The sequence below is a fragment of the Desmodus rotundus genome, chromosome 4 (genome assembly GCF_022682495.2).
Source record: "Desmodus rotundus isolate HL8 chromosome 4, HLdesRot8A.1, whole genome shotgun sequence".
NCBI lineage: Eukaryota > Metazoa > Chordata > Mammalia > Chiroptera > Phyllostomidae > Desmodus > Desmodus rotundus.
The window spans coordinates 12,253,125-12,275,739 of NC_071390.1; the positions used below are offsets into that span (position 1 = coordinate 12,253,125).

At 40.0% G+C, this 22,615-nt stretch overlaps 1 protein-coding gene across 2 annotated transcripts in view; it reads right to left on the reverse strand.

The window, feature by feature from the left end:
- Positions 1-801: 801 nt before the first annotated feature.
- The window catches only part of NHLRC2 (NHL repeat containing 2), a 58,772-nt gene continuing 36,958 nt past the window's right edge, over positions 802-22,615 (reverse strand). The window contains exons 6-11 of one of the 2 annotated variants that reach the window (XM_053922081.2): positions 21,738-21,837; positions 16,248-16,413; positions 15,496-15,618; positions 14,198-14,404; positions 12,899-13,118; positions 802-8,550 (exon numbers count right to left, since the gene is read on the reverse strand). In XM_053922081.2, the coding sequence (XP_053778056.1) occupies positions 8,294-8,550; positions 12,899-13,118; positions 14,198-14,404; positions 15,496-15,618; positions 16,248-16,413; positions 21,738-21,837 (1,073 nt within the window). In that variant the 3' untranslated portion in view covers positions 802-8,293. Of the gene's footprint in view, positions 8,551-12,898; positions 13,119-14,197; positions 14,405-15,495; positions 15,619-16,181; positions 16,414-21,737; positions 21,838-22,615 lie in introns of both variants that reach the window. The other variant, XM_024555588.4, reaches the window with a different exon arrangement.

Sequence of the window (22,615 nt, forward strand, 5' to 3'; positions counted from 1 at the left end):
TGCTCTGTACCATGAATTGTATGAGAGGCAGGCAAGCTCTGTTCAAATACTCTTGATAAGTTTTCTTCCAGTGATGTAAAAATTTTAACTCTAAATACTTGTAATGTTTTAAATTACAGTGTACTAAATATTAGCTTTACTTTTTCACTTTCCATGTGTTTACAATTGACACTGAATTTTTAGTATTTTAACAAAACATCTTTAAAGGTCATGGACTAATCCCATTGTCCCCACTGACTAAGACTGCTTCCCCAGAGATTCAGCTCGCACGCTCATTTTTATGGTCTTTTACTGTGGGAAGCAGGGACCATCCATGTATTTGTGTGAACACATATGCACGGGTTAGAGCTGTCTTATTTCTAAACCAGAAGTTTGTATCTTTCGACCCTCTTCACCCATTTTGTGTGTCTCCCTCACCCTCTGGCAACCACCCATCTGTTCTCTGTATCTCTGAGCTCATAGTTTTTTTTGATCTCCACCCCCAACACTACAGGCGTCTGCATTTCTTCCAGCATTTTTGTGTATTTATTACGTTGTCACTAATTCCTCTGCAAGTCTGTGCATAGTGTTGAGATCTACTCTTTTCTTTTCAAATATCCTCATTTACTGAATAGAGTACCTTTTCCAAATGTATTTAGAAAAATCTATTGTTATTATGATGGCATTTCATTTTGAATTATTTGGTTGGGAGTTTTCTGTTGTTTTTTTTAACCAAGTATTATGCTCACTTCTCCAAAAGTTCAAAGAAGAAATCAGGGCTTTCAGGTATGTAAGCGGCAAAATTATCTCCAGAAACATTGCTTCAGAGAGAAAATATTTAATGTTTCATGAAAAAGTGTACAAAGCTTTAGAAAAGAGTCAGTAGGTTTCAGTGTACAGTATGAGCACATTCTCGCTCCCTAGCACCCCACGTCTTACACCTCCTTTGATTGGGCACGAAGGCCACCGCACACTCATTCCAAACAATCTTCCCTTAACACACCATTGAGAAAGTCACTAAAAATAGTCTAGAAATAAATGTAGAAATACAGTGTTCTATAAAAATATATTAATCTGTTTACAGGAAATGCTTAAAAATGCAAATCAAATCAATTTTTTTACGGCTAGACCATGTCTAGAAATATCAACATATATCCTTGTAAATTGGATTTCCATTGCATTTTTTTCATATTTGGAGAAACATACAATCAAACCTTTGGAATGACAGGCATGAAGTCAGCACAGCAGACCAACTCTAGTCTCAGAGTAAAACCACAACTTTATCAACACAAAAGAGTTTGTCTTTCAAATCTGACAACTTTATGAACTGTTACAATGTGAAATTATAGATGTGTGTGTCACACAGAAAACTTTGTCCATAACCCACATGTAGTGACAGACAACTAAACTACTTCCAAACCAGCTCTCAATGGGCCGTAACAGTGAGAATTTAAAATTTTTATATTAACTTACCTAAAATAGAATTAGGGAGGAATACCTGAAAACAGAAATTAATTTCAAAGTCACACAAGGTACTTTTCTCTTCCTTTGAAAACCGGTACTTGGAATTCTGGAAAACAAACGCACGCCAACAAAATCACGGGCCGTGTCTGGCACGTGAGCAACCAGACTTCCTCCGCCAACGCCCACAGGCGCCACCGTTGTCTTTAGGGAGAGGGCCTGCGGCGTGGAGAGGCAGTGGCGGGGTATGTTTGTCACAAGTAAGTGTGGATGGCGAACATCAGAGGCCTGTGTGAGCGGAACAGTTCAGCTCCACTCACACACTCGTGAGCAGTGCTGGTTCGGAACGAGCAGCACAGTGAACGCCGTGCGCAACACTCACGGCACGGGCTCATTTCTCGTGGGACTAAAAACAGTGGCTACCAGTTCTGAAAACAGCAGACAGTTCCGTGGCAGGGTCCTACATTTTCAGGAAAGAACATTCTATCTTTACTCTCCATTACCATAATTTATCAACTGAGGTTTTATCCTATGCACCTTAACATTTTCACAGGCATACATTAGAGTAAGAATAGTAAATCTGTTTAACCTGGGCGTACTTAAGTCGGAGAGCTCATTTTTTTCTCTACTTCTCAGTATTATGAAGCCTCATCTTCCTTTATTTCGAATGTAAATATGTAATGAAATGTATTAAGAGCAAAAGTATTATTTTCTGTTTGCCCATTTAACCCAGTTTCAAGTTTTCCACATTAAAAAAAAACTCTGGCAATCATGCTTAACTGTGTATTACTGAGAGACACCAGGTCTGCGAGTTGCTGCCTGGAGGGAGGAACTCCCGCCTCGCCCGGACAGCCCTCTGAGCCCGTGGTTTCGCGCCCCAGGGTGCTTGTGCCGGGCTTCGCAGTGTGTGGTCGCTGGCACAGGCTGGGAAGCCTATTGGGAAATACGTGATTCTTTTTTTTTTTTTTTTTGGTTGTGGAGGTTTCAATGGAATGAAACATCCTTTGGTCGTACACTTGAGAGCAACGTGCCAGCAAAGGGGGACGCACCAAGCAATGAATAACTAGCAAACATTCCACAGCAGGTGTCTGGGGTTTTTACTTTCCGACGCTAACCTTGCAGAAAACCAAAGCAAATCAGCAATGGAAGGGGCGCAGTCAGAGGGGCTCCCTGCGGCCAGACCCCGGGGCTCCCCTGCAGTCCCGTGTGTGGAAGCGCCAGGCTTGCTGGACGGGGACTGCACACGGGCAGACTGGCCGAGCCTCTCTAACTTTTACCACCATTGTTTGTATTACCCTATTGCAAGGAAATCTGAAAATGCAAACTTTTAGTTATTCAGGACAAAATAGTGACATGTGCTGAGTGTGAATTCTTTACTTAAGTGAACGTCATGTGAGTTCTACTGCTAAAGTACATTATCATCACCTTCTGAACTTGATGTGCAACTCCTTACGCATTTCAGAAATGAGATTCTACAGCAAAATTAACAAATTTTAATTTTACTTAATTTAAATTATAAAACTAACAACAAAAAGATGTTCACAATCCAGTGGTATGCCGTATTTGGTTTCACTCCTTCTCAGAGTAGCTAAGGCTGGAATAACAGGTTGACCTGGGGAAAATTTTACTATAACAGCACTGCGGATACAGGGTCTGGCACAAATAACGCCCCCTTTTATTACAGAATCTTTTACTGCAGAATCATAAGCATGGAATTCTGTAACATAACAATGTCACTCAAGCACACCATAGGACATTTTAGGTGAAATGTTCAGATTGAAACTAGACATTATTACGCCCACACTCAGGCAGGCCTTACTTCTGCCGGACCCTGCGTTTGAGTCACCGTCGGGCCTTTATTGTTAACGGACTGGCCAAATACTACGTTTCTTGAGCTCACTTGCCTTATTAAAACCGTTTTCTTACACAAATGAGGTTTTGGGGTTTGCGTCAGTTCGGCGCTGGGAACACAGTTAAACTTCATGATGAGGTCTAGCTATGACTGCCTTTTGAAGACCAATTAAAATAGCGCTGTTGGAACTAATACTAAAAAACTATTTAATTCATTAATACACCCATCTGCCAAGAAAAACTCCGGGTGACGTCTGCATTTAAGAAAGAATGCTACAGAAAATCTTTTCGGAAACAACAACTGTACAGACTGCTACAAACCCTGACAGATAAGAGCGTCGAACGAAAAGTCCAAAAGCTAATATAATTAAATGGATTTAAATTTCAAAAGCGATTATCGCTAGGACTTTTTGGGTTCTTTGGATTGTTTAGTTACTATATATAACTACGAAAGGTTGGTTTTTAGGAAACTACTTTGAGAGGCAGAACAGCAGGGTAGATGAGCAGACTCAGCAGGCTCAGCCTCTTCTTAAATGTGGGATCTACTGTGCTTCTGTAACTGCTTCTGACTCATTTCTCAGTTTCCTCATCAGAGAAATAAGAAAAAATAGTGCCTCCCTCATAGGGTGGTCGTGAGAGTTAAAGGAGTTAATACGTATAAAGCACGTAGGAAAGTGCCTGACAGGTAGTAAGCACCCAGTGAACTTAGCTATTATCCTTATTGCTTTACTTAAATACTGCAAAGGCTTAAGAAAGCATTCACAAAAGGAAGTAAGTCCTCTTAACTTCTCGGTTTGTTTTCATCTACTTCTAGGAGAAGCGCAAGGGGGTAGGAGACCTACGTTCAAAGACAGGATCCAGCACTCACTGCCCTCCGGTCATTCAGCAGCACTGGCTGAGCCACTGCCCCGCCAGACGCTGCTCCAGCATCAGGCACAGTCCTGGGAGCTCTGGTCCTGCCATGCCAGCGACGTTCTAAAGCTGTTTCCTATTCTGCAAAATGGACATCGCATCTACTCGTCTGATTCATCGGGTTATCCCGAAGCTCAAATGAGGCAAAATGCATAAAAGTACTTTGAAGATTTTGTAAAGCACCATTAGAGTATGTTACAAGAACATGATTTGGGGTGAGTATTGTCTAGACCCTCTCAATGGAAGTTTATTACTCGTAGTTGTAGGTCTATAAAATTTTTAAAAAATAAAACTGCAAGTATAGTTCTTTATAACTATATATCACATAAAATAGTAATATGCTTTATTAGAAAACTGTATTTCTTCTCTTGAATCCCAACTCTGTGGAGAATATTAACATATCAAATGGTTGATAAAGAAATAGTTTCCTTTAGAAACTGTGGTTGCAGAGATGTTAAGCCATGTGGTTCTGGTCATAAATTATCATCAACTAAGCCAATAATTAGCATTTTCATTAATTACTAAATGCTTCACGAACACTATTTCATCGCATCCTTACAGCAGCCCCATGAGGCAGGGACAGTAGCCCCATTTTATACGGTTAGAATCCAACTGAGGGCAAAGTCCCGCCCTTAACTGCTACATTCCATTACACAATAAAAACACCGGCAGCAGCAGCAGCAGCAGCCAGAAACATTTCTGTCTTCGCCACAGCACATGCTTAAAACTGGTAGATCTAAGAGCTCTAAAGTATGTTTTGATCTTTGGTAATAAAAGTGACTTTAGAAAAGTTATTATATAAGTACTTATTATTCAGTTCATTTTAAATTGTTAAAAAATTTCCTGTTGGTTTTTCAAAAATAACATAACATATTGCTCACTGAAAAAAGAAGAAAGTAGAATTCAAATAAAAATATCCGTAATTCCACCGTTCAGGAGAAGCACCGTTGACACAGTCCTTCTGCATATACTTTAGTGCAGTTGTGAGCTACAGCGTTTCGTTGGTTTTTGATAACTGTCCTTCAAATGACGCTGAATACAATGGCCAGACTGAACTTGTTGTAAATGGCAGATATAAATCAATAGTAAATTTTGTACAAGCAGAAAAATATTACAGATAGTATTATCAACATCCTCCCAAATTTTTCAACGATAGAGAAACAAGCAGAGAGTAATTTATTTCAGTGGTGTTAGCTCAAAAAAACTTATTGGCCGTAAGAGAAACTTATGTGAGAAATTCCTGAGTTGATCTTTATATCTGTGTGTATATCTGTGTATATCTGTGTATGTATATACATATACTCAGCCACACATATTAAATCCCTTTTTTTAGCTGTAAGATTTATACCTTTCTACAGGCCTGATAACAAATATATTAGAACCATTAAGGAGAAAAATGGTTTGTTTTTTTTAGTCACTGAACTTTGCCAAAGTTACACTTACGGGTAATTAAACTGTGAAGTATTCCCTTATGCACAGTTGTTACATATTTGCTTGAGACAGCATATTCAAGACAAGTAAAATTCTTTTCAGGGATCATATCAATCCAGAGCATAAGTGCAGAAAAAAAAATTGTGAAATGGTATCACAGAGAGTGGTAGAAAAAATAGTGACAAACCAGTAGAATAATTTAGGGCAAGGATTCTAGGTATCACATCAAAGTGCAGTGCCACACTCCTGGCACTTTGATTAGGTGACTTACACTACTATTATTGGGTATCGTAATTTATGCATGAAAAATAGCGAAAGTTAAAAATACAGACATCCCTATGGAAAACAGAAGGCAGACAGGATAAGAAATTTTTTAAAGTAATCTTTCTTGTACTTCCTCTTATGTAACAGATATGTTAGTCATAAATTCTAGGAACCTATTTATATTGCTTTAGTATAATTTACAAAAAGTTATACTAATTATATAAATAATATTTTGACAGTAAAAAACAATGCAGACTGGTGGATGGGTAATAAGAATAAGAATGTTCATAACATAAAACACTGTCTGGACCACAGGTGGCAAACACAAGGCCCACGGGCCAAGTGCAGCCTCCACCTTGTTTCTACCCGGCAGCAGCGCCGAGCTCTCACTTAACTGTTAGGGAGTAGTTACATTTATACTGTCCTAAAATTACATCTGGCCCTTTGAAGGCAACCGTGAGGCCCATAGTGGCCCCCAGTGAAAATGAGTTTGACACCCCTGGTCTAGACAAAGGAAACATTAATAGATTCTAGGAAATATTTTTGGATTTTTAATGTACATAAAAATGCTCACATGTATCTTTGTGTACAATATTGAAAAATTAATTATCAGATATATCTGAATTAGCAAGTTAAAATTTTATAAACTCCTTTAGAGAGTGAAATTGTTTATGTCCTTAAATAGGAAAAGATAAAGCCAAAATATTCTCATCCTGACCAACTGGAAATGAGAAGTATAAGCAAATGATATTAAAAAAATGACTATGGCCTATTTTCCATAAAAGAGAATATTAATGGTACAAGTTCTTTTATTACAAAACTTCTTTGTTTGGAGAGAAAAGGCTTATGAGGTAATTACACACAATTTTAAACGGAAGTCTTTACATTCATACCTCTCTTTCGATAGCTTTAGCAGGTTACAATTTAGTCAAAGTCACGATCTGTGTGTGCCTCTCCATGCCTCGGAGATCTAGGGACCGGAATGAGAGAGAGAGTACGTACGAAACTTGTATTTCAAAAACACCTAAGAAAATAGGCAGATGACGGTGCTTAAAAGATTATACTCCAAACTTACTGTTTGAGGGGGGGAAAGGCATATACCATATTATCTATATTTATTGAATATGGTTCATTTTTTTAAAAAAAAACCTTGTAAGCTGATTAAATCATGAACATGTTGAATCAGTTTTAGTAAAAATAAGAATAGGCTTTTAAATAGTTATATAGGGAAATTATAATAAAAACTTTCAATATATTTGGGGCTAAGAAAACCCCAATGTTATCAAATCCCTGTATATTTTAGCCTTAGTATTTTAAAGAATAACATATTAGGATATACTATACATATGTATAGCATGAAAGTGCAACACATTGAAATTTCCAATTGAAAGGTTTAAAAGTGATTTTTAAAAACACATCACAATAAATGGCCATAATTTAAATTCTGATTATGCCCCAAATACCCAAATCCAACAAATCTGCATTTAATGCTTACAAGTGAAATGCAAATTTCTGAAACACACATACCCATTGACATCAGATTCAGCTGCCGTAGTTCTTTATCACCACAGTTCATCACAGTAATGTGTCCCTAAGTCCCTTGGTCCTTGGGAGTCCTATTTCCAAGGACTCCTTCATTACCTGGTAAGGCTGTTCGTTCAGAAAACAGTTAAGGAGTGACTCCGTATGTCCTTAGAAACTTTTCTGTACAGAGTTATAAGGCATTAATGATGGTAATTTAGAATAGCAAGTAACATAATGAAAACAGATATAAATCCTCTTTTCAATGTATCTCAACTGAGGAAACTGCAGAAGAGAACACAGGCCACATGTACTACCCAGGAACTCTTAAAGCTGCTACCGTGACAAAGACTTCTGGGGCAGGGGGAGCCTTAGAGAAGACCTCAGGACTGGAATGTCAGGTGTCCTCATAACCAACATGGAGACCGAAACTTGGGTTCTCTTTAAAGTTATTGTGAAATCTACACGTTCAAATGTGCTGCTGCTCACTGTTAAAGGCAGAAAAAGTTAGTTAAAATATTTGGTGTCATTGTCGTTATCAGTAATCACTGCAAATTATCTCAGGATAATATTTCCTACTGTAAGTGTGGACGTTAAGTCACGTGGCAATAGCAGCATAGATTGCAACATCGTGGTTCAGACGATGGTCAGCGACTTAGCTGGTGCCCAGCCAGAAGGAAGGAATTTGTTTATAATAAATAATTAAATAAGGAGTATAGTTGTACTTTAACGTCAGTTGCTAGGACTGAGCAGTGGGTTTCTCGGTATCCCAGAGGCAGGAGTCAAGGTTGTCGTCGTGAGTGATTTGGGGGGGTGGGGGGGGACGGAGGACGGAGGGCAGGTGGCTGTGGAGGCCCGGCTGCTAGCTAGCTTGCTACAATACGTACTTGAGCTCTACTGGAGCCATGGCACCTGGCTGCGCACTGGTTATCTGTAAGGGCTGCCTGAACAAAACCCCCTTCATCATACAGGCACTGCTGTCGGCGCTGCAGTAGTAAAGAAACACGCGGACAGACAAGACGGCTTCGGGTGACAAGCAGTCCGCAGGAATCCGCAGTGAGATGGTTGGTTGGTTGGAGATGCTCTCTATTTCCCCAGATGGCACCTGTCCTTGAAGAAGCCATTCATTGTCTAAAACACAAAAAGGTAAACTGTTCAGACTGTCTAAGAAAGATAAAAGTATTCAGGAACATAACATGAAAACTACAAAACAGGCCAGGATCTACAAATGTCTGTATAACTCTGCAGTGACTTACTTGCAAAATAAGATTATAGTAAATCATTGACTATCCAAAGGTAATAACCAAAAACTAACACTGATTTTTGGAAGTAAGTAACATGCATATATTACTCTAATGGGATCAAACAATGTAAAAACCAGAAGATTTTTGTCTACCTCTTTTTAACACTTCATAAAACTCTTCTAAGACATAAATACGTACATTATCTAAATAACAAAAGTCTAATAAGCCACTAAAACCTTCGACCTTTTAGTACGTAAAGTTTTCAATGGCTGTACTCAGCCGGTACCTCCCGTCAGAAGGAAAGCACGCACCTTGCTGCGGAAGCAGGTACTCACAGACACACAGCCTTAAAAGGGGTCAGATGCCCAGAGCCAGCGTTTGGGAGACACAGGACATGCTCTCCTGCGGTCTTAAAGAGAACGCACTGAACACAACCTAACGGCTCACCAAGGACTCAGGCCGTCTGTACAGAGACGGCCCTCCTGTCGGGCAGTGATGAGATGCTAGGCCTACCCTCTAGCTTTCCTGTCTCTTTTGACCTCAATATGAGCCAACACTCTGAGCACCTGTCTCTATTGGTCTTCTCCATCTTTTTAGTTTATTTTTAGTTTATTGCTTCTAATATTCTGTTGATGGAGAAATCAAATTTGACAAAAACATGTCAAATAAGAGTAAGGAGATGGTGGAAGGTGAGAATCTAAAGAGTTAAATTAAGTCCAGAGTTTTAAACAATTATTTAAATATTATCTTTAAAATTCTCTGGCCTTTATTTCTGGACTGAAGAGTACGTTTTATTTTATTGAATGTTTGATTTTGCTAAATAGCAGGTTGGTGGGGAACTTCTTCTGTTTTAAATCAAAGAGCAAAGTAAGCTGGGCTATTTTAATGTCTGATTCTAGAAATAAAACAGATTGTTTCATTAAATATTTTTCAGATGCATTACACATGGGATTTGTGCAGTTGATATGTGTTAGTGGGGCTTTTATGCTGCCTTTTTTTTGGTTAAAACCTTCACATATGCTGAAAACTTTAAGATTATACAGGCCAAAATTTAGTTAAAAGTAAGTGATTCTGTCTCTCAGTAACTGGCCAAGGAAAAAAAAAGTCCTTTATCATAGGTGTACAAATGTACCCTATAATTTTCAAAAATCCTAAATTACTGGGATTCTTGCATGAAATTTTATTTGCTCCCATACAGTAAAAATGGACAAGTGATAAAACAGCGAAGAATTTGTTCCGCAGACTCCTTCGCTTTCCTTAATACTACCCACATTTATATTCCAGTGACTCAGTATTCACTTGTGTTTGACGAAGTGGAGTTATAGTAAACATGCTAATGTGCCATATCCTGTTTTAAAAATCAATTTATGGCTCTTGAATTTTACACGGAGAAATGAAATTAACAGGGATCCCCAACTGATGCCATGATTTTAGACTAATGGACCTAGGCAGCATAAACGGGCAGCTGGGAACTTGGTCTAAACCTTCGGAAGAGTGAGGACTGGTCCAGGTGTGAGTACTCTTCTGTCCACAGGGCTAGCCCCAAACACCCTCCCAGTACTGCATGACTCAGCCCTCTCCTGTGTGCAGAGGGATCTCCCCAACAAGCTCAGTCACCCCAGAACCAGACTCCCAAATTCTAACTCAGCAGTTCCTCCTGGCTAGTCCACCAAGCCCTCTCTGATCTCTTGGTGTGAACACCAAGCGGGCTGTTGCAGGGCAGAAGCTGCCACCCTGAGAATGCACCAAGGTGAGAAGGCGCAGAGCCTGGGTCTGGGTACATAAGAGAAGTGTGTGAGAGGGCAGGAGGGAGGAGGGGTCAAGGAGGAAATGGAAGACTGAGTGAGGACATGAGAAAGAGCGTGGGAGCCTAGGACAGAGGAAGATCACGAGAGACAAGAAGTTAGAGGTTAGTTCTAGCTGACTAATACCTTATTGTACAAATAGTGTCCAGACCATCAGAGATGCTGGAAAGCACTGCTATGAGGCAGGCAGGATACTGATTTCGTTACATATATAGGTGAGTTCATACTGATTGAAACACACATTCAAATCTTTACAGAATTTACAGTAATGAAATACTTTGAGAACAGACCTGAACAGGAAGTGTTCTTAGATTAAGAGGTCACAAAGTATTAGACAGTGAGGACAAAGGCTCTGCCTGGACTCTGACCGCAGCAATTCACTTGTGTTAACTGCACATCCTCCAACAGTGTGTGCTCTTCTACTAGAAGGGTGTATTTTAACTATGGCTTTGCAATCCGTTTTCTCGTAGTAAGCAAGTAATGGGGCGTCAATTCTACCTCTGGCATCTCTAAAGAAGAAAATGCTGCTTCAGGCTTAATAACTGGTAAGTCAAGTCTTAATGATACTATTATACTGAAATAAAATAAACAGCAATTGAAAGCTCTGAAACACTTGACAGATGCTACCTGGGAAAGTGAAAGACAGTAAAGCAAGCAAAGAACTGAACTGGAAGGAGCTTATGTCAAGTCACTTCAGTAAAAAGAAAGTATATGTTTTTTAAAAATATCATACTCCAGGGGAAAACCAATTTAATTCTTCAGAATCTGTGAGATTCTGTTACCGTGTAACTGAAAGTTACGGTGTAAACACAATGAATACTGGACCGGGATTCTGGAGACCTAATTTGATGGCGCAGTGCCTGCCACTGCAGCAGACCACCTGTTAACACGACTCAGCTGGTACTCCCCTACACTGCCTGCATCCTGGGCTCACCTCTGCCCAACAGAAACAGCCTCCATGTGCACCGGCCTGGCTTTCCACCCATCACTGCTGGCCTCGAGCCGGTCAGCACTCACACTGTGTTTCCCTCCTGCATGACCCGCTTCTCTCTTCAAACCTCCACCCCTCCCCCCACCCTGCCACTCTCTCTCAGTTGATGGCCTGTGCTTCCCAATGTACTCAGAAAACAGAAGCATCAAAAAAAAGCTTCCACAAGCACCTTCCTCCACTGCTACCCACCTAGACCTCTGGGTCACACGAGGGGCCTTCTCTCCTCACTGTGCAAATGTCCATATTCCTGGCAAAGGCCAGCTTTCTACGTGTGCACTTGATCCCGTCCCCTCTCAAATCCTAAAGCACACCCACCCCACCACATACCAAAAACACTTTTCTCTATTGGATCTTCACCACCAATAAACATGCTGTTCTCTCAACAACATTCCCCCTTCTAACAACTGCTCTATTTCCTCTTAATTTTGTAGCTAAACTCCTTAGTTATCCGTATTCGCTTTCTCTAGTTCTTCTTCTCAGAATTTCTGTTCTTTTTTAACTTCTAGTATCTCCTTCTTCATCATTCTGAAATGGCTGAGGGTGAGGACATCAGCTAACTCTGTGACATTAAATCAGTGATCAATTCTTCATCCTTCTCTTACCTGGTCTATCAGTAGCACTTGACACGGCTGGTCACTCTCTCCTTAAACCACCTGGCTGCAGGAAACCACTCTCTCGGTTTTGCTCCTACTGGCTATTCACGCGAGTGTCTCCTTGCCTGGTCCCTCCTCGTCCCTCTGCTCTCTCTCCCTTAGAGTGCTCCAGACGGTGTGGCTCCACGGTCAGTCCATGGGCCGAGCTCACCCAGAGACCAGGGTGAGAGTACGGTTTAGAAACTTTCATAACACCCAAATGTGTAATTGGTGGCTTTGAACTTTGTCTTTTTAAAGAAATGAAATTCATTTTTAGGGCTAATTGGCCTAGAACTAGTTTGAGGGAGTAACACAATGGAAAAGACACTGAACTAAGAAGAAGCAAAACTGGGTTCAAATGCCACTTTTTGACCTAATTCAACATATGTTCTGGAGCCTTTACGGTAATCAGCACACTAAGCGTTTAGCATAGCCACTCTCTCTCTGAGCCCTTCGTGCCCCCATAACAGACAGTGCGTGTGGTCACGCCCTAAGATCTGAGGACCTATCATTCCGAGACTAGAGAAGTCTGCCGCGTGTGATGGACTTGCCCAGTAGTGAATGGGGGCAATTATGATTGAGTAATTTTGGGTGAGTAACACTGTTATTTAATAAAAGAGAGAGAAGATTTTCTAAGACTAAAGAAAACTGATAAAGTGGGGTTAGATCTGCATCTATCTTGTCACAAGACTTCCCTCAAATCCTGCCCAACTACAGAGTGAAAACATCATATACAAATGAGAAAGATTACTAGATTAAACATCAAGAATTTATGAAACATCTGTATTTGCAAGACTAGTCTCATACCTTCAGCTGTTAGAAACCAGCAACTGGGTACCCCTTCCGTTAGCTTTGTTCCTGGTGGGAAGTCTAATCTGAGCTTGAACTGAAGAGTCTGTCCTGGAGAGGCAGCCGCTGGGGCAAGTCTGATGCTGGGAGCCGACTTGGGTAGTTCGGGTACTGTCTTCTGGTTTTCCCCTGGGGATGGGCCGTCTACCACAGCATTTCCAGCTTTGAAGACTGGGAGCTAGGAAGTAAGAAAATGTGTTTATTAAAGCACAGGTACTTTAAAGTAATTATAGAGTGAGAGAGTTTATTTTTAGACTTCAGTCTTAAATGACGTTCAGAAATATATTTCATTCTGGCAAAAAGATTACTAACACTTAGGAACGAAACAATTAAATTAATTGTTCACTGTTTGTAAATGACAGGAAATTAAAGTAAAACTATATCAATTTCAATGTAGTGGATATAATATATATCCTCTTAAAATTTTCATTGTGAACTATATGATGTCATTTATCTTATATCAGAGATCTATGACAAGAAAACGACACTTACATTACGATGACAATCTGTTTTTATTTTAAAACGTACCTTGGAAATTCCTAGCATTTTAGGTGGAAAAAAAAAACCTCTTGCATTTTTTTTCAGGCAAATGTAATACATCAAGAAGGAACTTAAATTTTATTAGAGACCATGACTATATCTTTAAAAACCGATTAAAACTTATTCTTCTTTCAATCTTATTTTCATATTTTGAAAAATGTTTTAAGATTTCTTTGGAAGATTATTTAGTAATGAATTCACCATAGGAAACAAAGATTACACATTAATCTAACAATCATTAAAAATAAGACTAAACAACCCCACCCACATAGTGTGTATGCACAGTGTGTATCACTGTGTGTACGTATTTATGTAAACAATTCATAAGTTTTACTTATTTTTTATTTTTATTGTTTACACTATGACAGATGTCTCGTTTCCCCCTTTGCCTACCTCCCCCCTGCTTCCCTTTGGACATCACTGTCACCTGTGTCTATGGGTTATGCGTATATTTAAAAACTGATGAGCCCTTTTTCTTTTCTAAAAGTTCATCAAACTCTTTCCAGCTTCCAGTACCTTTCTCAAATGCTCATGACACAGACGGAATTTTTTACTTTAAGAGTAATGATATCTTTGAAACAGACGTCCACTTACTACGCTGCCTACGTTCACTTTCACCACTAGAGATCGACGAACCAAAAGTGCCTGTCAGTGCTGGAGGATCTTAGAATCATTCATAAACTGGTACCCTTCCACTTACCCTTCAAGATTACTTACCACAGAAACTGTTTTTGTTTCTAAATCCATCACTTTAATTTGATGATTATTCGTGTCTGCTATATATAATAACTGGCCATTCTCTCCAATACACAAGCCTCCTGGTTCATTAAAAGTTGACTGGGTAAAACTGGAACTGACATTACTTGCATCTCCAGTTCCTGCTAATGTTATACAGTTTTTTGTTTTTGGATCCACAACTTTAATCTAAAAAAAAAAAAAATCATATACCTAAAGCTCAATCTCACGTTTGTTGTATGGAAAAGTACAGTACCAAGCAAGCCAGAGAATTCTACTTTTCATTAGTATTCTTTTAAAAATCACAGAAAAATAGACATTTCTATATTTTCTTGAAAAAGCCAAACATTCAAATTATAGTCTAAGGCACAGGTGGCAAACACAAGGCCCGCAGGCCAAATCCGGGCCTCCACTTTGCTTTATCCGGCCCGCACCTTGCTTCTCCATAGTGGCAGCGCCGAGCTCCTTGCCCCTAGTTACATTTATACATAAGATTACATTCGGCCCTTTGAAGACAACAGCGAGGCTGATGTGGCCCCGGTGAAAATGAGTTTGACACCCCGGGCCAAGGGGGAGGTACTCCGTTCCGAGAGCCGAACACTATGTCACATCCCCAGTTACATTTTGTCCTCTGGAAGCAATGTTTGATGAAATTACTTATGAAATTCAAAAAGTTTCAAAATGTTATTCTTTTTTCTCACAATGGGACACAGCTGAACTGACTTTTCTTCTCACGGGCATTTAACACTGGCTGAGAATTTGCTACTTATGTTAAACTTAATGATTTCCATTGTTTCAACTATATTAAATTTATAGTCTCTCATCACAAAATATTTACTACTTTTATAAAAAATAAAAATAGAAATAGATAACTAATGAAATGCTCCTTTTAATTCCATTTTCATGGAATTATTTGCTAATAGATGCTGTAACTATGCAAGAACTCCAAAATGTTCATTTGTTAAATGACATAGTAATTTCTGTGCTACCTGCCTTCTCCTTATTTTCTGAATTTGTTGCTAAGCAGCTTTGATGGGGTGCAATTCACAATTTTGGCAATAGCCTTAGGAATGTGTTTATTAGTCCTTTCCCAAGCTCGGCGTGCTATCATAACCTCTTTGCGAAGGAAGGACCAAGAAAAGAACAAAGGCTAAAGTTGTCAAAGACTGTTATTCCCCTTTATATTTTAGAGTGGCAACTGTAGGAGGCTCACAGATTTTTCAGCATTTTAAACACCACAGATGAAAAGCAAGGTGTTGCATAACCCTGCCAAGACTCACCTTGTGATTGTAAGAGTCTGCCACATAAAGTAAATTCCTTTTCTTGTCCCACGTCACTCCAAGTGGGTGCTGAAGCTTTGCACTGATTCCCACTCCATCAGTATCACCAAAAGCAAAGAGATTCTTTGTTTTAAAAAAGAAAAATACAGCACATATTAAAATTTTTACAGTGTTTTGTTAGCATATAAAGTGAAAATTAAGATGACTGTATATGCTACTTAAGTAAAGGGGAAAAGATCTGACTTCGTATAAATGGAGCTGGGCATTTGTTTCAGACAAGAAAAACATGATAGAATTTCGAACCTCTACCAATTTGTGGTGCTTCGTTTTATTGATAATAATCACACATCTGGTCAGGAAAAGGTCAGGTCTACCAATCTGGTACTCTTTCCACCCTCCTGTCAAATGTGTAATTTACATTTTCCTCTTGTTTCATTAATCAGTATTTTATCCTTTCTTTTCTCTCTGGTTCTTGACACTTATACATAATCAAATAGAGTAAGCTTACTTTTCTTAGATGGCTTTGTTTGTGTTTCTTTATATTCACATTTCCTTTTGATTTAACTTCCACTTTAACCTATGGATAGGACAAGTACTGTCTCTCAAATCTTATGAACAATTCAAAACGCAGAAAGCTGCAGACTTGGTGAGTGTCTGGGCGCATGTGCAGGAGGGACTTTCATTACCATGGGATCCCTTTCTCCTCCCACGAGGGGCTTCACAGCTCCGTCTTTCAGTGAGACCATCCTCACCGTGCTGCTCTCACTATCGGCTACGAACAAGCAGTTCCAGGGGTCCTCTGAGGCCAGGGAGAGGCCTGATGGCTGGGCAAAGCCTGCCTTGTGAGGGTATGCGTTATTTCGGTTCTCTTCATTTCCACTGCCAGCAAACCGGAGGCAGGTTCCTTTTTTTAACTCACTGAAAGAACAAGACAAGATTGACATTGTTGTATTGTATCCAATTTAGTTATTAAACAAATGAATGTAAGTGACGGAATCAATGGTGGTAAGCATTGTAAAAATAAAAATCTAGTGATCTTGGCTCAGTTAAATTGTGCAAGCCAGCTTTCACTGCAGTTTTTCTAATCATTAACTTATTTATCTACAGTGTAGGGATCTCTGTACTTTTTTGACATACTGAAACTATGCTCAATGGTCAAATAGAAAATCCCCGGTAAGGTGGGACTTGTAAGAATATTCATCATATCATTGATGGGACACATTTTTTTTTTCTCTCCAAATATGCAGAGATAGGTACAGCTAGATACCACTTTAACAACTTCTTAGCTTCATACAATGTCAGGTTCTGAAAGGAAATTAAAAAGATTTTCAGAGGATCCAAGGTGGTGGCGGAATAGGTGGGAACTACACTCACCCCCTCCCAGGACCAAACTGGAATTACAACTAAATTATAGAACAATCGTCCTGAATAACCAGGTGAAGAGCAGCTGAAGAGAAGCCATACACCCAAGGATTTACAGAAGAAGCCACACTGAGACTGGCAGGAAGGGCAGAGATGCGAAAAGGGCTGGCCCACTCTCCGGGGGCAGTGGCTGAGGCTCCAGAGGGATAGCTCAGATGCAGGGGTTCTACCTGAGAAGCATGGGGTCTAACTCCCAAGTCAGTCCCAAGTCAGGCTCCACAGCCCAGAACACCAGAACCAGGAAGAGGTATAACATCTGGCTGTGAAAAGAAGTGGGGTTTCTGTCCACCAGGGAGAAATGGCTAGAGACACAGGCAGCCTCTTAAAGGGTAAAATTTCATTTGCAGCCACTCACCTTGGGCTCTGGCACAGAGGGCATGAGGAGTCTGGGGTTTATGGCTCTGGGGTGAGAGCTGGAGGGTCAGCTGCCAGGATCCCCATGTTGAGTCATTCGCCCATACTGCAGATTGCATCTTTCTTAGGTGGAGCAACCCCCTCCTTTCCCCCTCCGGAATCAGTGTGGGGGAAAGCAGCAGCCCCACCAGGTAGAGTTATACCCTGCTGAGTTGTAAGTGCAGCCAGAGGCCCTTTCAGTGACTCAAGACTAATAGGCAGCTGGCAGGTAGAGACAGACCTCAGGGTGCTTTGGGACTTTTGCTGACCTGCCCTGGGCCCAGTGCTGGTAAAAGCTGGCCTTGGTATGCAGCTTAGTCCTTCCCATGCATACCCGAGCCCAGCAGAGGCAGCCGCAAACTGTGGATTGCTGGTAGCTCTGAACAGGTTGCCCAGGGCCAGTCACATGCAGCATGTGACATTGGTCTGCACCAGATTTCCTCCCAAGGGGCCCAAAACCAACACACCCAGTGTTAGACAACAACAGAGAAGAATCCAGTAAGCTTCACAAGAGCACATACAAAGGGAGATCACAGCAGGCATCAAACCCTGCTCAGGCGAATTCCGCTTTGTGTGCTCAGCACCTGCACAGCAGCTCACACACTGTGGCTGGGGTTGAGCCTCCCAGTCAGCCAGCTGACAGTCAATCAGCAATCAAGATCTATTACAACAGGAGGGCCCGCATAACCCACACAAGGGACACTCCCAGAGCACCTAGCTCAAGTGATCAAGGAGACTGTACAACTGGACCCCACAGGACACCTATTATGTAAGGCTGCCCCACAGACTGGGAGTCATAGCAGATCTAATACACAGAAACAAACACAAAGAGGCAGCCCCAAATGAAAGAACAGGAGAAATTTCCAGAAAAAGAGCTAAATGAAATGGAGGTAAGCAATTTATCAGATATAGAGTTCAAAGGAATGATTACACCAAGGCTTAACAGCATGAAAAAGGACCAGTTAATATGAGGAATACAGTATCTAAAATGAAGACTATACACTGGAAGGAATAAATAGTAGGTTGTATAAAGCAGAGGATTGAATCAGCAATTTGGAAGACAAGCTAGAAAAAACACCCAATCAGAGCAGCAAAAAAAAAAAAAAAAAAGAATTTTAAAAAATGAGGATAGTTTAAGGGACTTTCAGGACAACATGAAGTGTAACAACATCCACATCAAAGGGGTACCAGAAAGAGAAGAGACAGCAAGGGATTGAGAACCCACTTGAAGAAATAATAAAAAAAAAAAAACTAATCTGATGAAGGAAAGATGCACAAGTCTATGGAGAAAGTTCCAAACAAGAAGGACCCAAAGAAGTCCACATCAAGACGCATCATAATTAAAATGGCAAAAATTAAAGACAAAATCAGAATCTTAAAAGCCACTAGAGAAAGACAGTTAAGTACAAGGGAGCTCCCATAAGACTGTCAGCTGATTTCTCAAACATTTCAGGCCAGATGGGACTGCCATGAAATATTAAAAGTAATGAAAAGCAAGGACTTACAACCAAGATTACTTTACTGAGCAAGGTTATCATTGAAAATTGAAGGAGAAACAAAGAGCTTCCCAAACAAGAAAAAAAGGAGGTTGTTACCACCAAACCAGTATTACAAGAAATGTTAAAGGCCCTGTTTTAAGAAGAAGAAACAGAGGAACATAATTAAAAAGGTTATTTAGCTGTTGGTAGTGTAAAGCTTAAATTTTTAATAAAAATGTTTTGTTTTCTTGTACATGGTAGAGACTAGCAAAAGAAATTGAAAGAAACCTTTTGAAAGGTAACCAGGTCAAGCCTTATCCCATTTTAAGAAATGTATACAGGGTGATTATGCATGCTCTTTAATCAATTATATAAATCAATTTCTTTTATACACCAGGGAAATTTCTACTTAAAGGATTCTTGCAACGATTCCTTTTGTAAGTTTATGCCAGAGAGGTTGTAAAGAATACTTGGTGGTGGCTTGTGCTGAGGAAAGGGAAGAAGCTGACTTAGAAGCAAAATACTGACAGACTACATGCGTATCACATCCAAACACGGCACAACATGCACAAGTCTAAAGTGACCATCAGTCCCTCTGTGCTGTGCTCAGTTAGGCAGGGAGCAGAGAGGATAGAGGCAAAGGGATACAGACTGTATAAAATATGGGCACTTTTTCAAAGAACTTGTAAAAATAATCTAGTCGGAGAAATACATGTAATGACTAACATGTCAAACAAATAAATTAAAAGGTAATTACTAAGAAGCCTTAATCTAAAAAAGAGTTCTCTTAGGTACATAAGAGAGAGAAAGAGTAGGGAGAAACAGTGATTTCTAAAATGTTAGGAGTCATTACCACTTGTAGATCCACAATAAAGATAAAGCATCCTTAAAATTATGGTACAGGTCAGTATGATCTGGTGGACATTTTCCTATTAAGAATGAGAGTGCCTACTCCACTTACTTTGAAATTTAGTCCACTCTTGACCATCTAGGTCCAACACAGCCATCACTTAGAACATTCTGGTCATCTCTTATTTCTTTTTATAATTACGTCTCGTGAAATGCTGTTGGTGGGCTACTGTCATCTCTTGCGTGGATAATAGCAATAGCCTCCTCATTGGTATCTATGTCTCTAGTCTCGTCTCTCTTCAAATGCTGCCCGTGTTTCAAAAACACAAATCTTATGTCACTTCCCAGCTTAAAATTTTCTAGAAAGGTATGTAGAATAATGTTCAAATCTCTTAAAAGGGCTCACAAGGAACTTTGTGATCTGGCTTCTACTGACATCACTGGAGTCATTTCTTGGCTGAAAAACCTCCACTCGCCCAGTCTAACTCCTACTCTTCTATCAGGTTTTAATTTAGAAGATTCTTCCAGGCAGCCTTCCTTGATGGATTTCAGGGGTTCTTATTTACGTAAGGGACAATTTCAATGTAAAGGACTTCTGCAGAGATTCCTCCCACACACAGCACCTGTACTTCCCAACTATGTTTTTTTTGTTTGCTAATCTGATTCCTCCTCTGTAAGCCCACTGAGGACAGCAACCACATTTTCTCATTTCATTCTTTAGTGAACACACTTCATCCCTATTGCTTTGCATAGTACCTAGCATACGGCATGTTTAATAAACAGCTGCTAGATGAATGATTATGTTTAACAAACAGTTGTTAGATGAATGATTGAATGTTGCAAAACACACAGTGAAACACCCCCACACGCACATACTATTTGAAATATATCTGATATTTTGGATTACCTATACAACCGCTCCTTTCTACTGATAAAGGAAACTGAGATGACACGCACCCTCTATGGTGACTTGACAGTCTTTCTGGTCTATGACTTTCATTCATTCATTCATTTACTTATTTATTCTGCAAACTCTTACTGGACTCCTATTATGTACCAGATACTGTGCTAGGTACAGCGGACACAGAGATGAATGATGAGGGATCCCCTCCTTTAAGAGACAACCTAGTAAGACAAGACAGTTATGTAAACAAGTAAGTGCAACCAAAACCAGAGAAGGGGAGACAGAGGGAAAGAGAGAGGCGGGGAGGGGAGGAGAGGAAACACTGACCAGGGCAGTGGTGTAACTACGTGAGAAGTGTAGTCAACCACAGAGAAGAGTACGGTCAGCTCTACCTGGAGTGCTAGGAAGGGAAAGGCTCTCTCGAAAAGACCTTAAGTACTTCGCAGGGACATTTTTCATCTTTATATCCCCACCAGTGGCAACAAAGCTCTGAACATTTACTGAATATGGCAGGCATTAAGCTAAGTGAGCTCTTCACACATATTAGTAATTCTCAAACAAGCCAGAAAGGGAGGTATACATGAGGAAACTGAGCTTAGAAAGTCCAAGTAGCTCTCCTAAGCTCACACAGATAGGAAATGGCAGAGCCAGCATCAAGCAGGCCTGACTACAAAGCCTGCACTATTAACTGCTGGACTTCACAGCGCTCAAATACCAGAATTAACGGTCAAGGGCACCTGAACTGCATGTTGCAATTGAGTGCCCACCAAATGTCTCCAGCCCTCTCTCTGGATGCTTGGTGGGACTGCTTGTCCCAGGTTCCTTAAAGTTAGGTGGGTGTGGTCATGAGACTCAGTCTGGCTGATGTAAGAAGTGATGTGTCACTTCTGACTAGGAGCTTGAGGAGCTGGTAAGCGAGTCAGGGCCCTCACTCTGCCAGGACGACCGGCAGAGCTCTAGACGGTGGGTGCTGCAGCGGCCTGTGGGGCCGAGCAGCGCTCCCAGTGCGCCCCGTGAGTGTGAGCAAGAAAGCAAACCTGTCTTAATCCACCCAGCGTCCCAGCGCTTTGTTATGGTAGGACGGGTCCCAGCACATCCTGATGAGTCCCGAGTGCCAAGAGGGTGGGGACTTGGAGAAGGGAATTCTGTGAACTCCAAGTTGTGCAGTTTGCCCGAAAAGAGATGCTGCCACCTACCTTTTCTTTGGTAGTCGGCCACAGTCCAACAGAAGTGCCCATATCTGATGAGTGCCTGCCATGGCTACCCACAGAATGTCGTCTCTTTGGACCTCTGAATCTTTGTGAAAATAAAGAGTAAACGTTATTTATGTATGTATCTGGTTAATACAAAAACACCAATTTTTTGAGAAATTTAAGGAAAGACAGCAATATGTTTATAAATCATCTGACAGAAAAAAATAAAAATATTGCAATGTTTTAAGTTGTTTTTGAAAATTTTATATTTCCCTTATCAAAGATATACTTCTTTAGACTTATAAATTTACCTGTAAACTCACAGAAATCCAAAGTATTCTTAATAGTAATACTGCATCAGTGAACACAATACAATGTTTTTAAACATTTGATTTTTTATTTTATGTGATAAAATAAACGGGTTGACACATGCTTTCCAAAGAAACTGGCACTCAAATACCTAGCATTAACCACCTAAATGATATACTTAGGAACAGGTCCTTTGAACAATTTCTCATGAAAAAAAAAACTGTATCTTTTAATAGATTAAGAAATGTGTCTTTCTGCCATAGTATCAGCTTTTAGACGTAGATACCGACCACAACTGCTATTTAAATATCAACTCTTTAATTCGTTAGGAAACTTTTTCTAAAAGATATAGCTGATATGTAAAAAAGCTAGGAGTATATTACTAATATATTGTAATACAGTAATAAATATAATTTTACTTAATTTATGGAAAGTAAGAAATGTTTACTAAAATTAAATAATTAAAATGAGTAATAGTTGTAAAAATTAATTTACCACCTATTACAATGTGACAAGGCTCTATTTCTCAAGTTAATTTTATTGTTAAAATGTTGAAATATTTTAATTTTAGA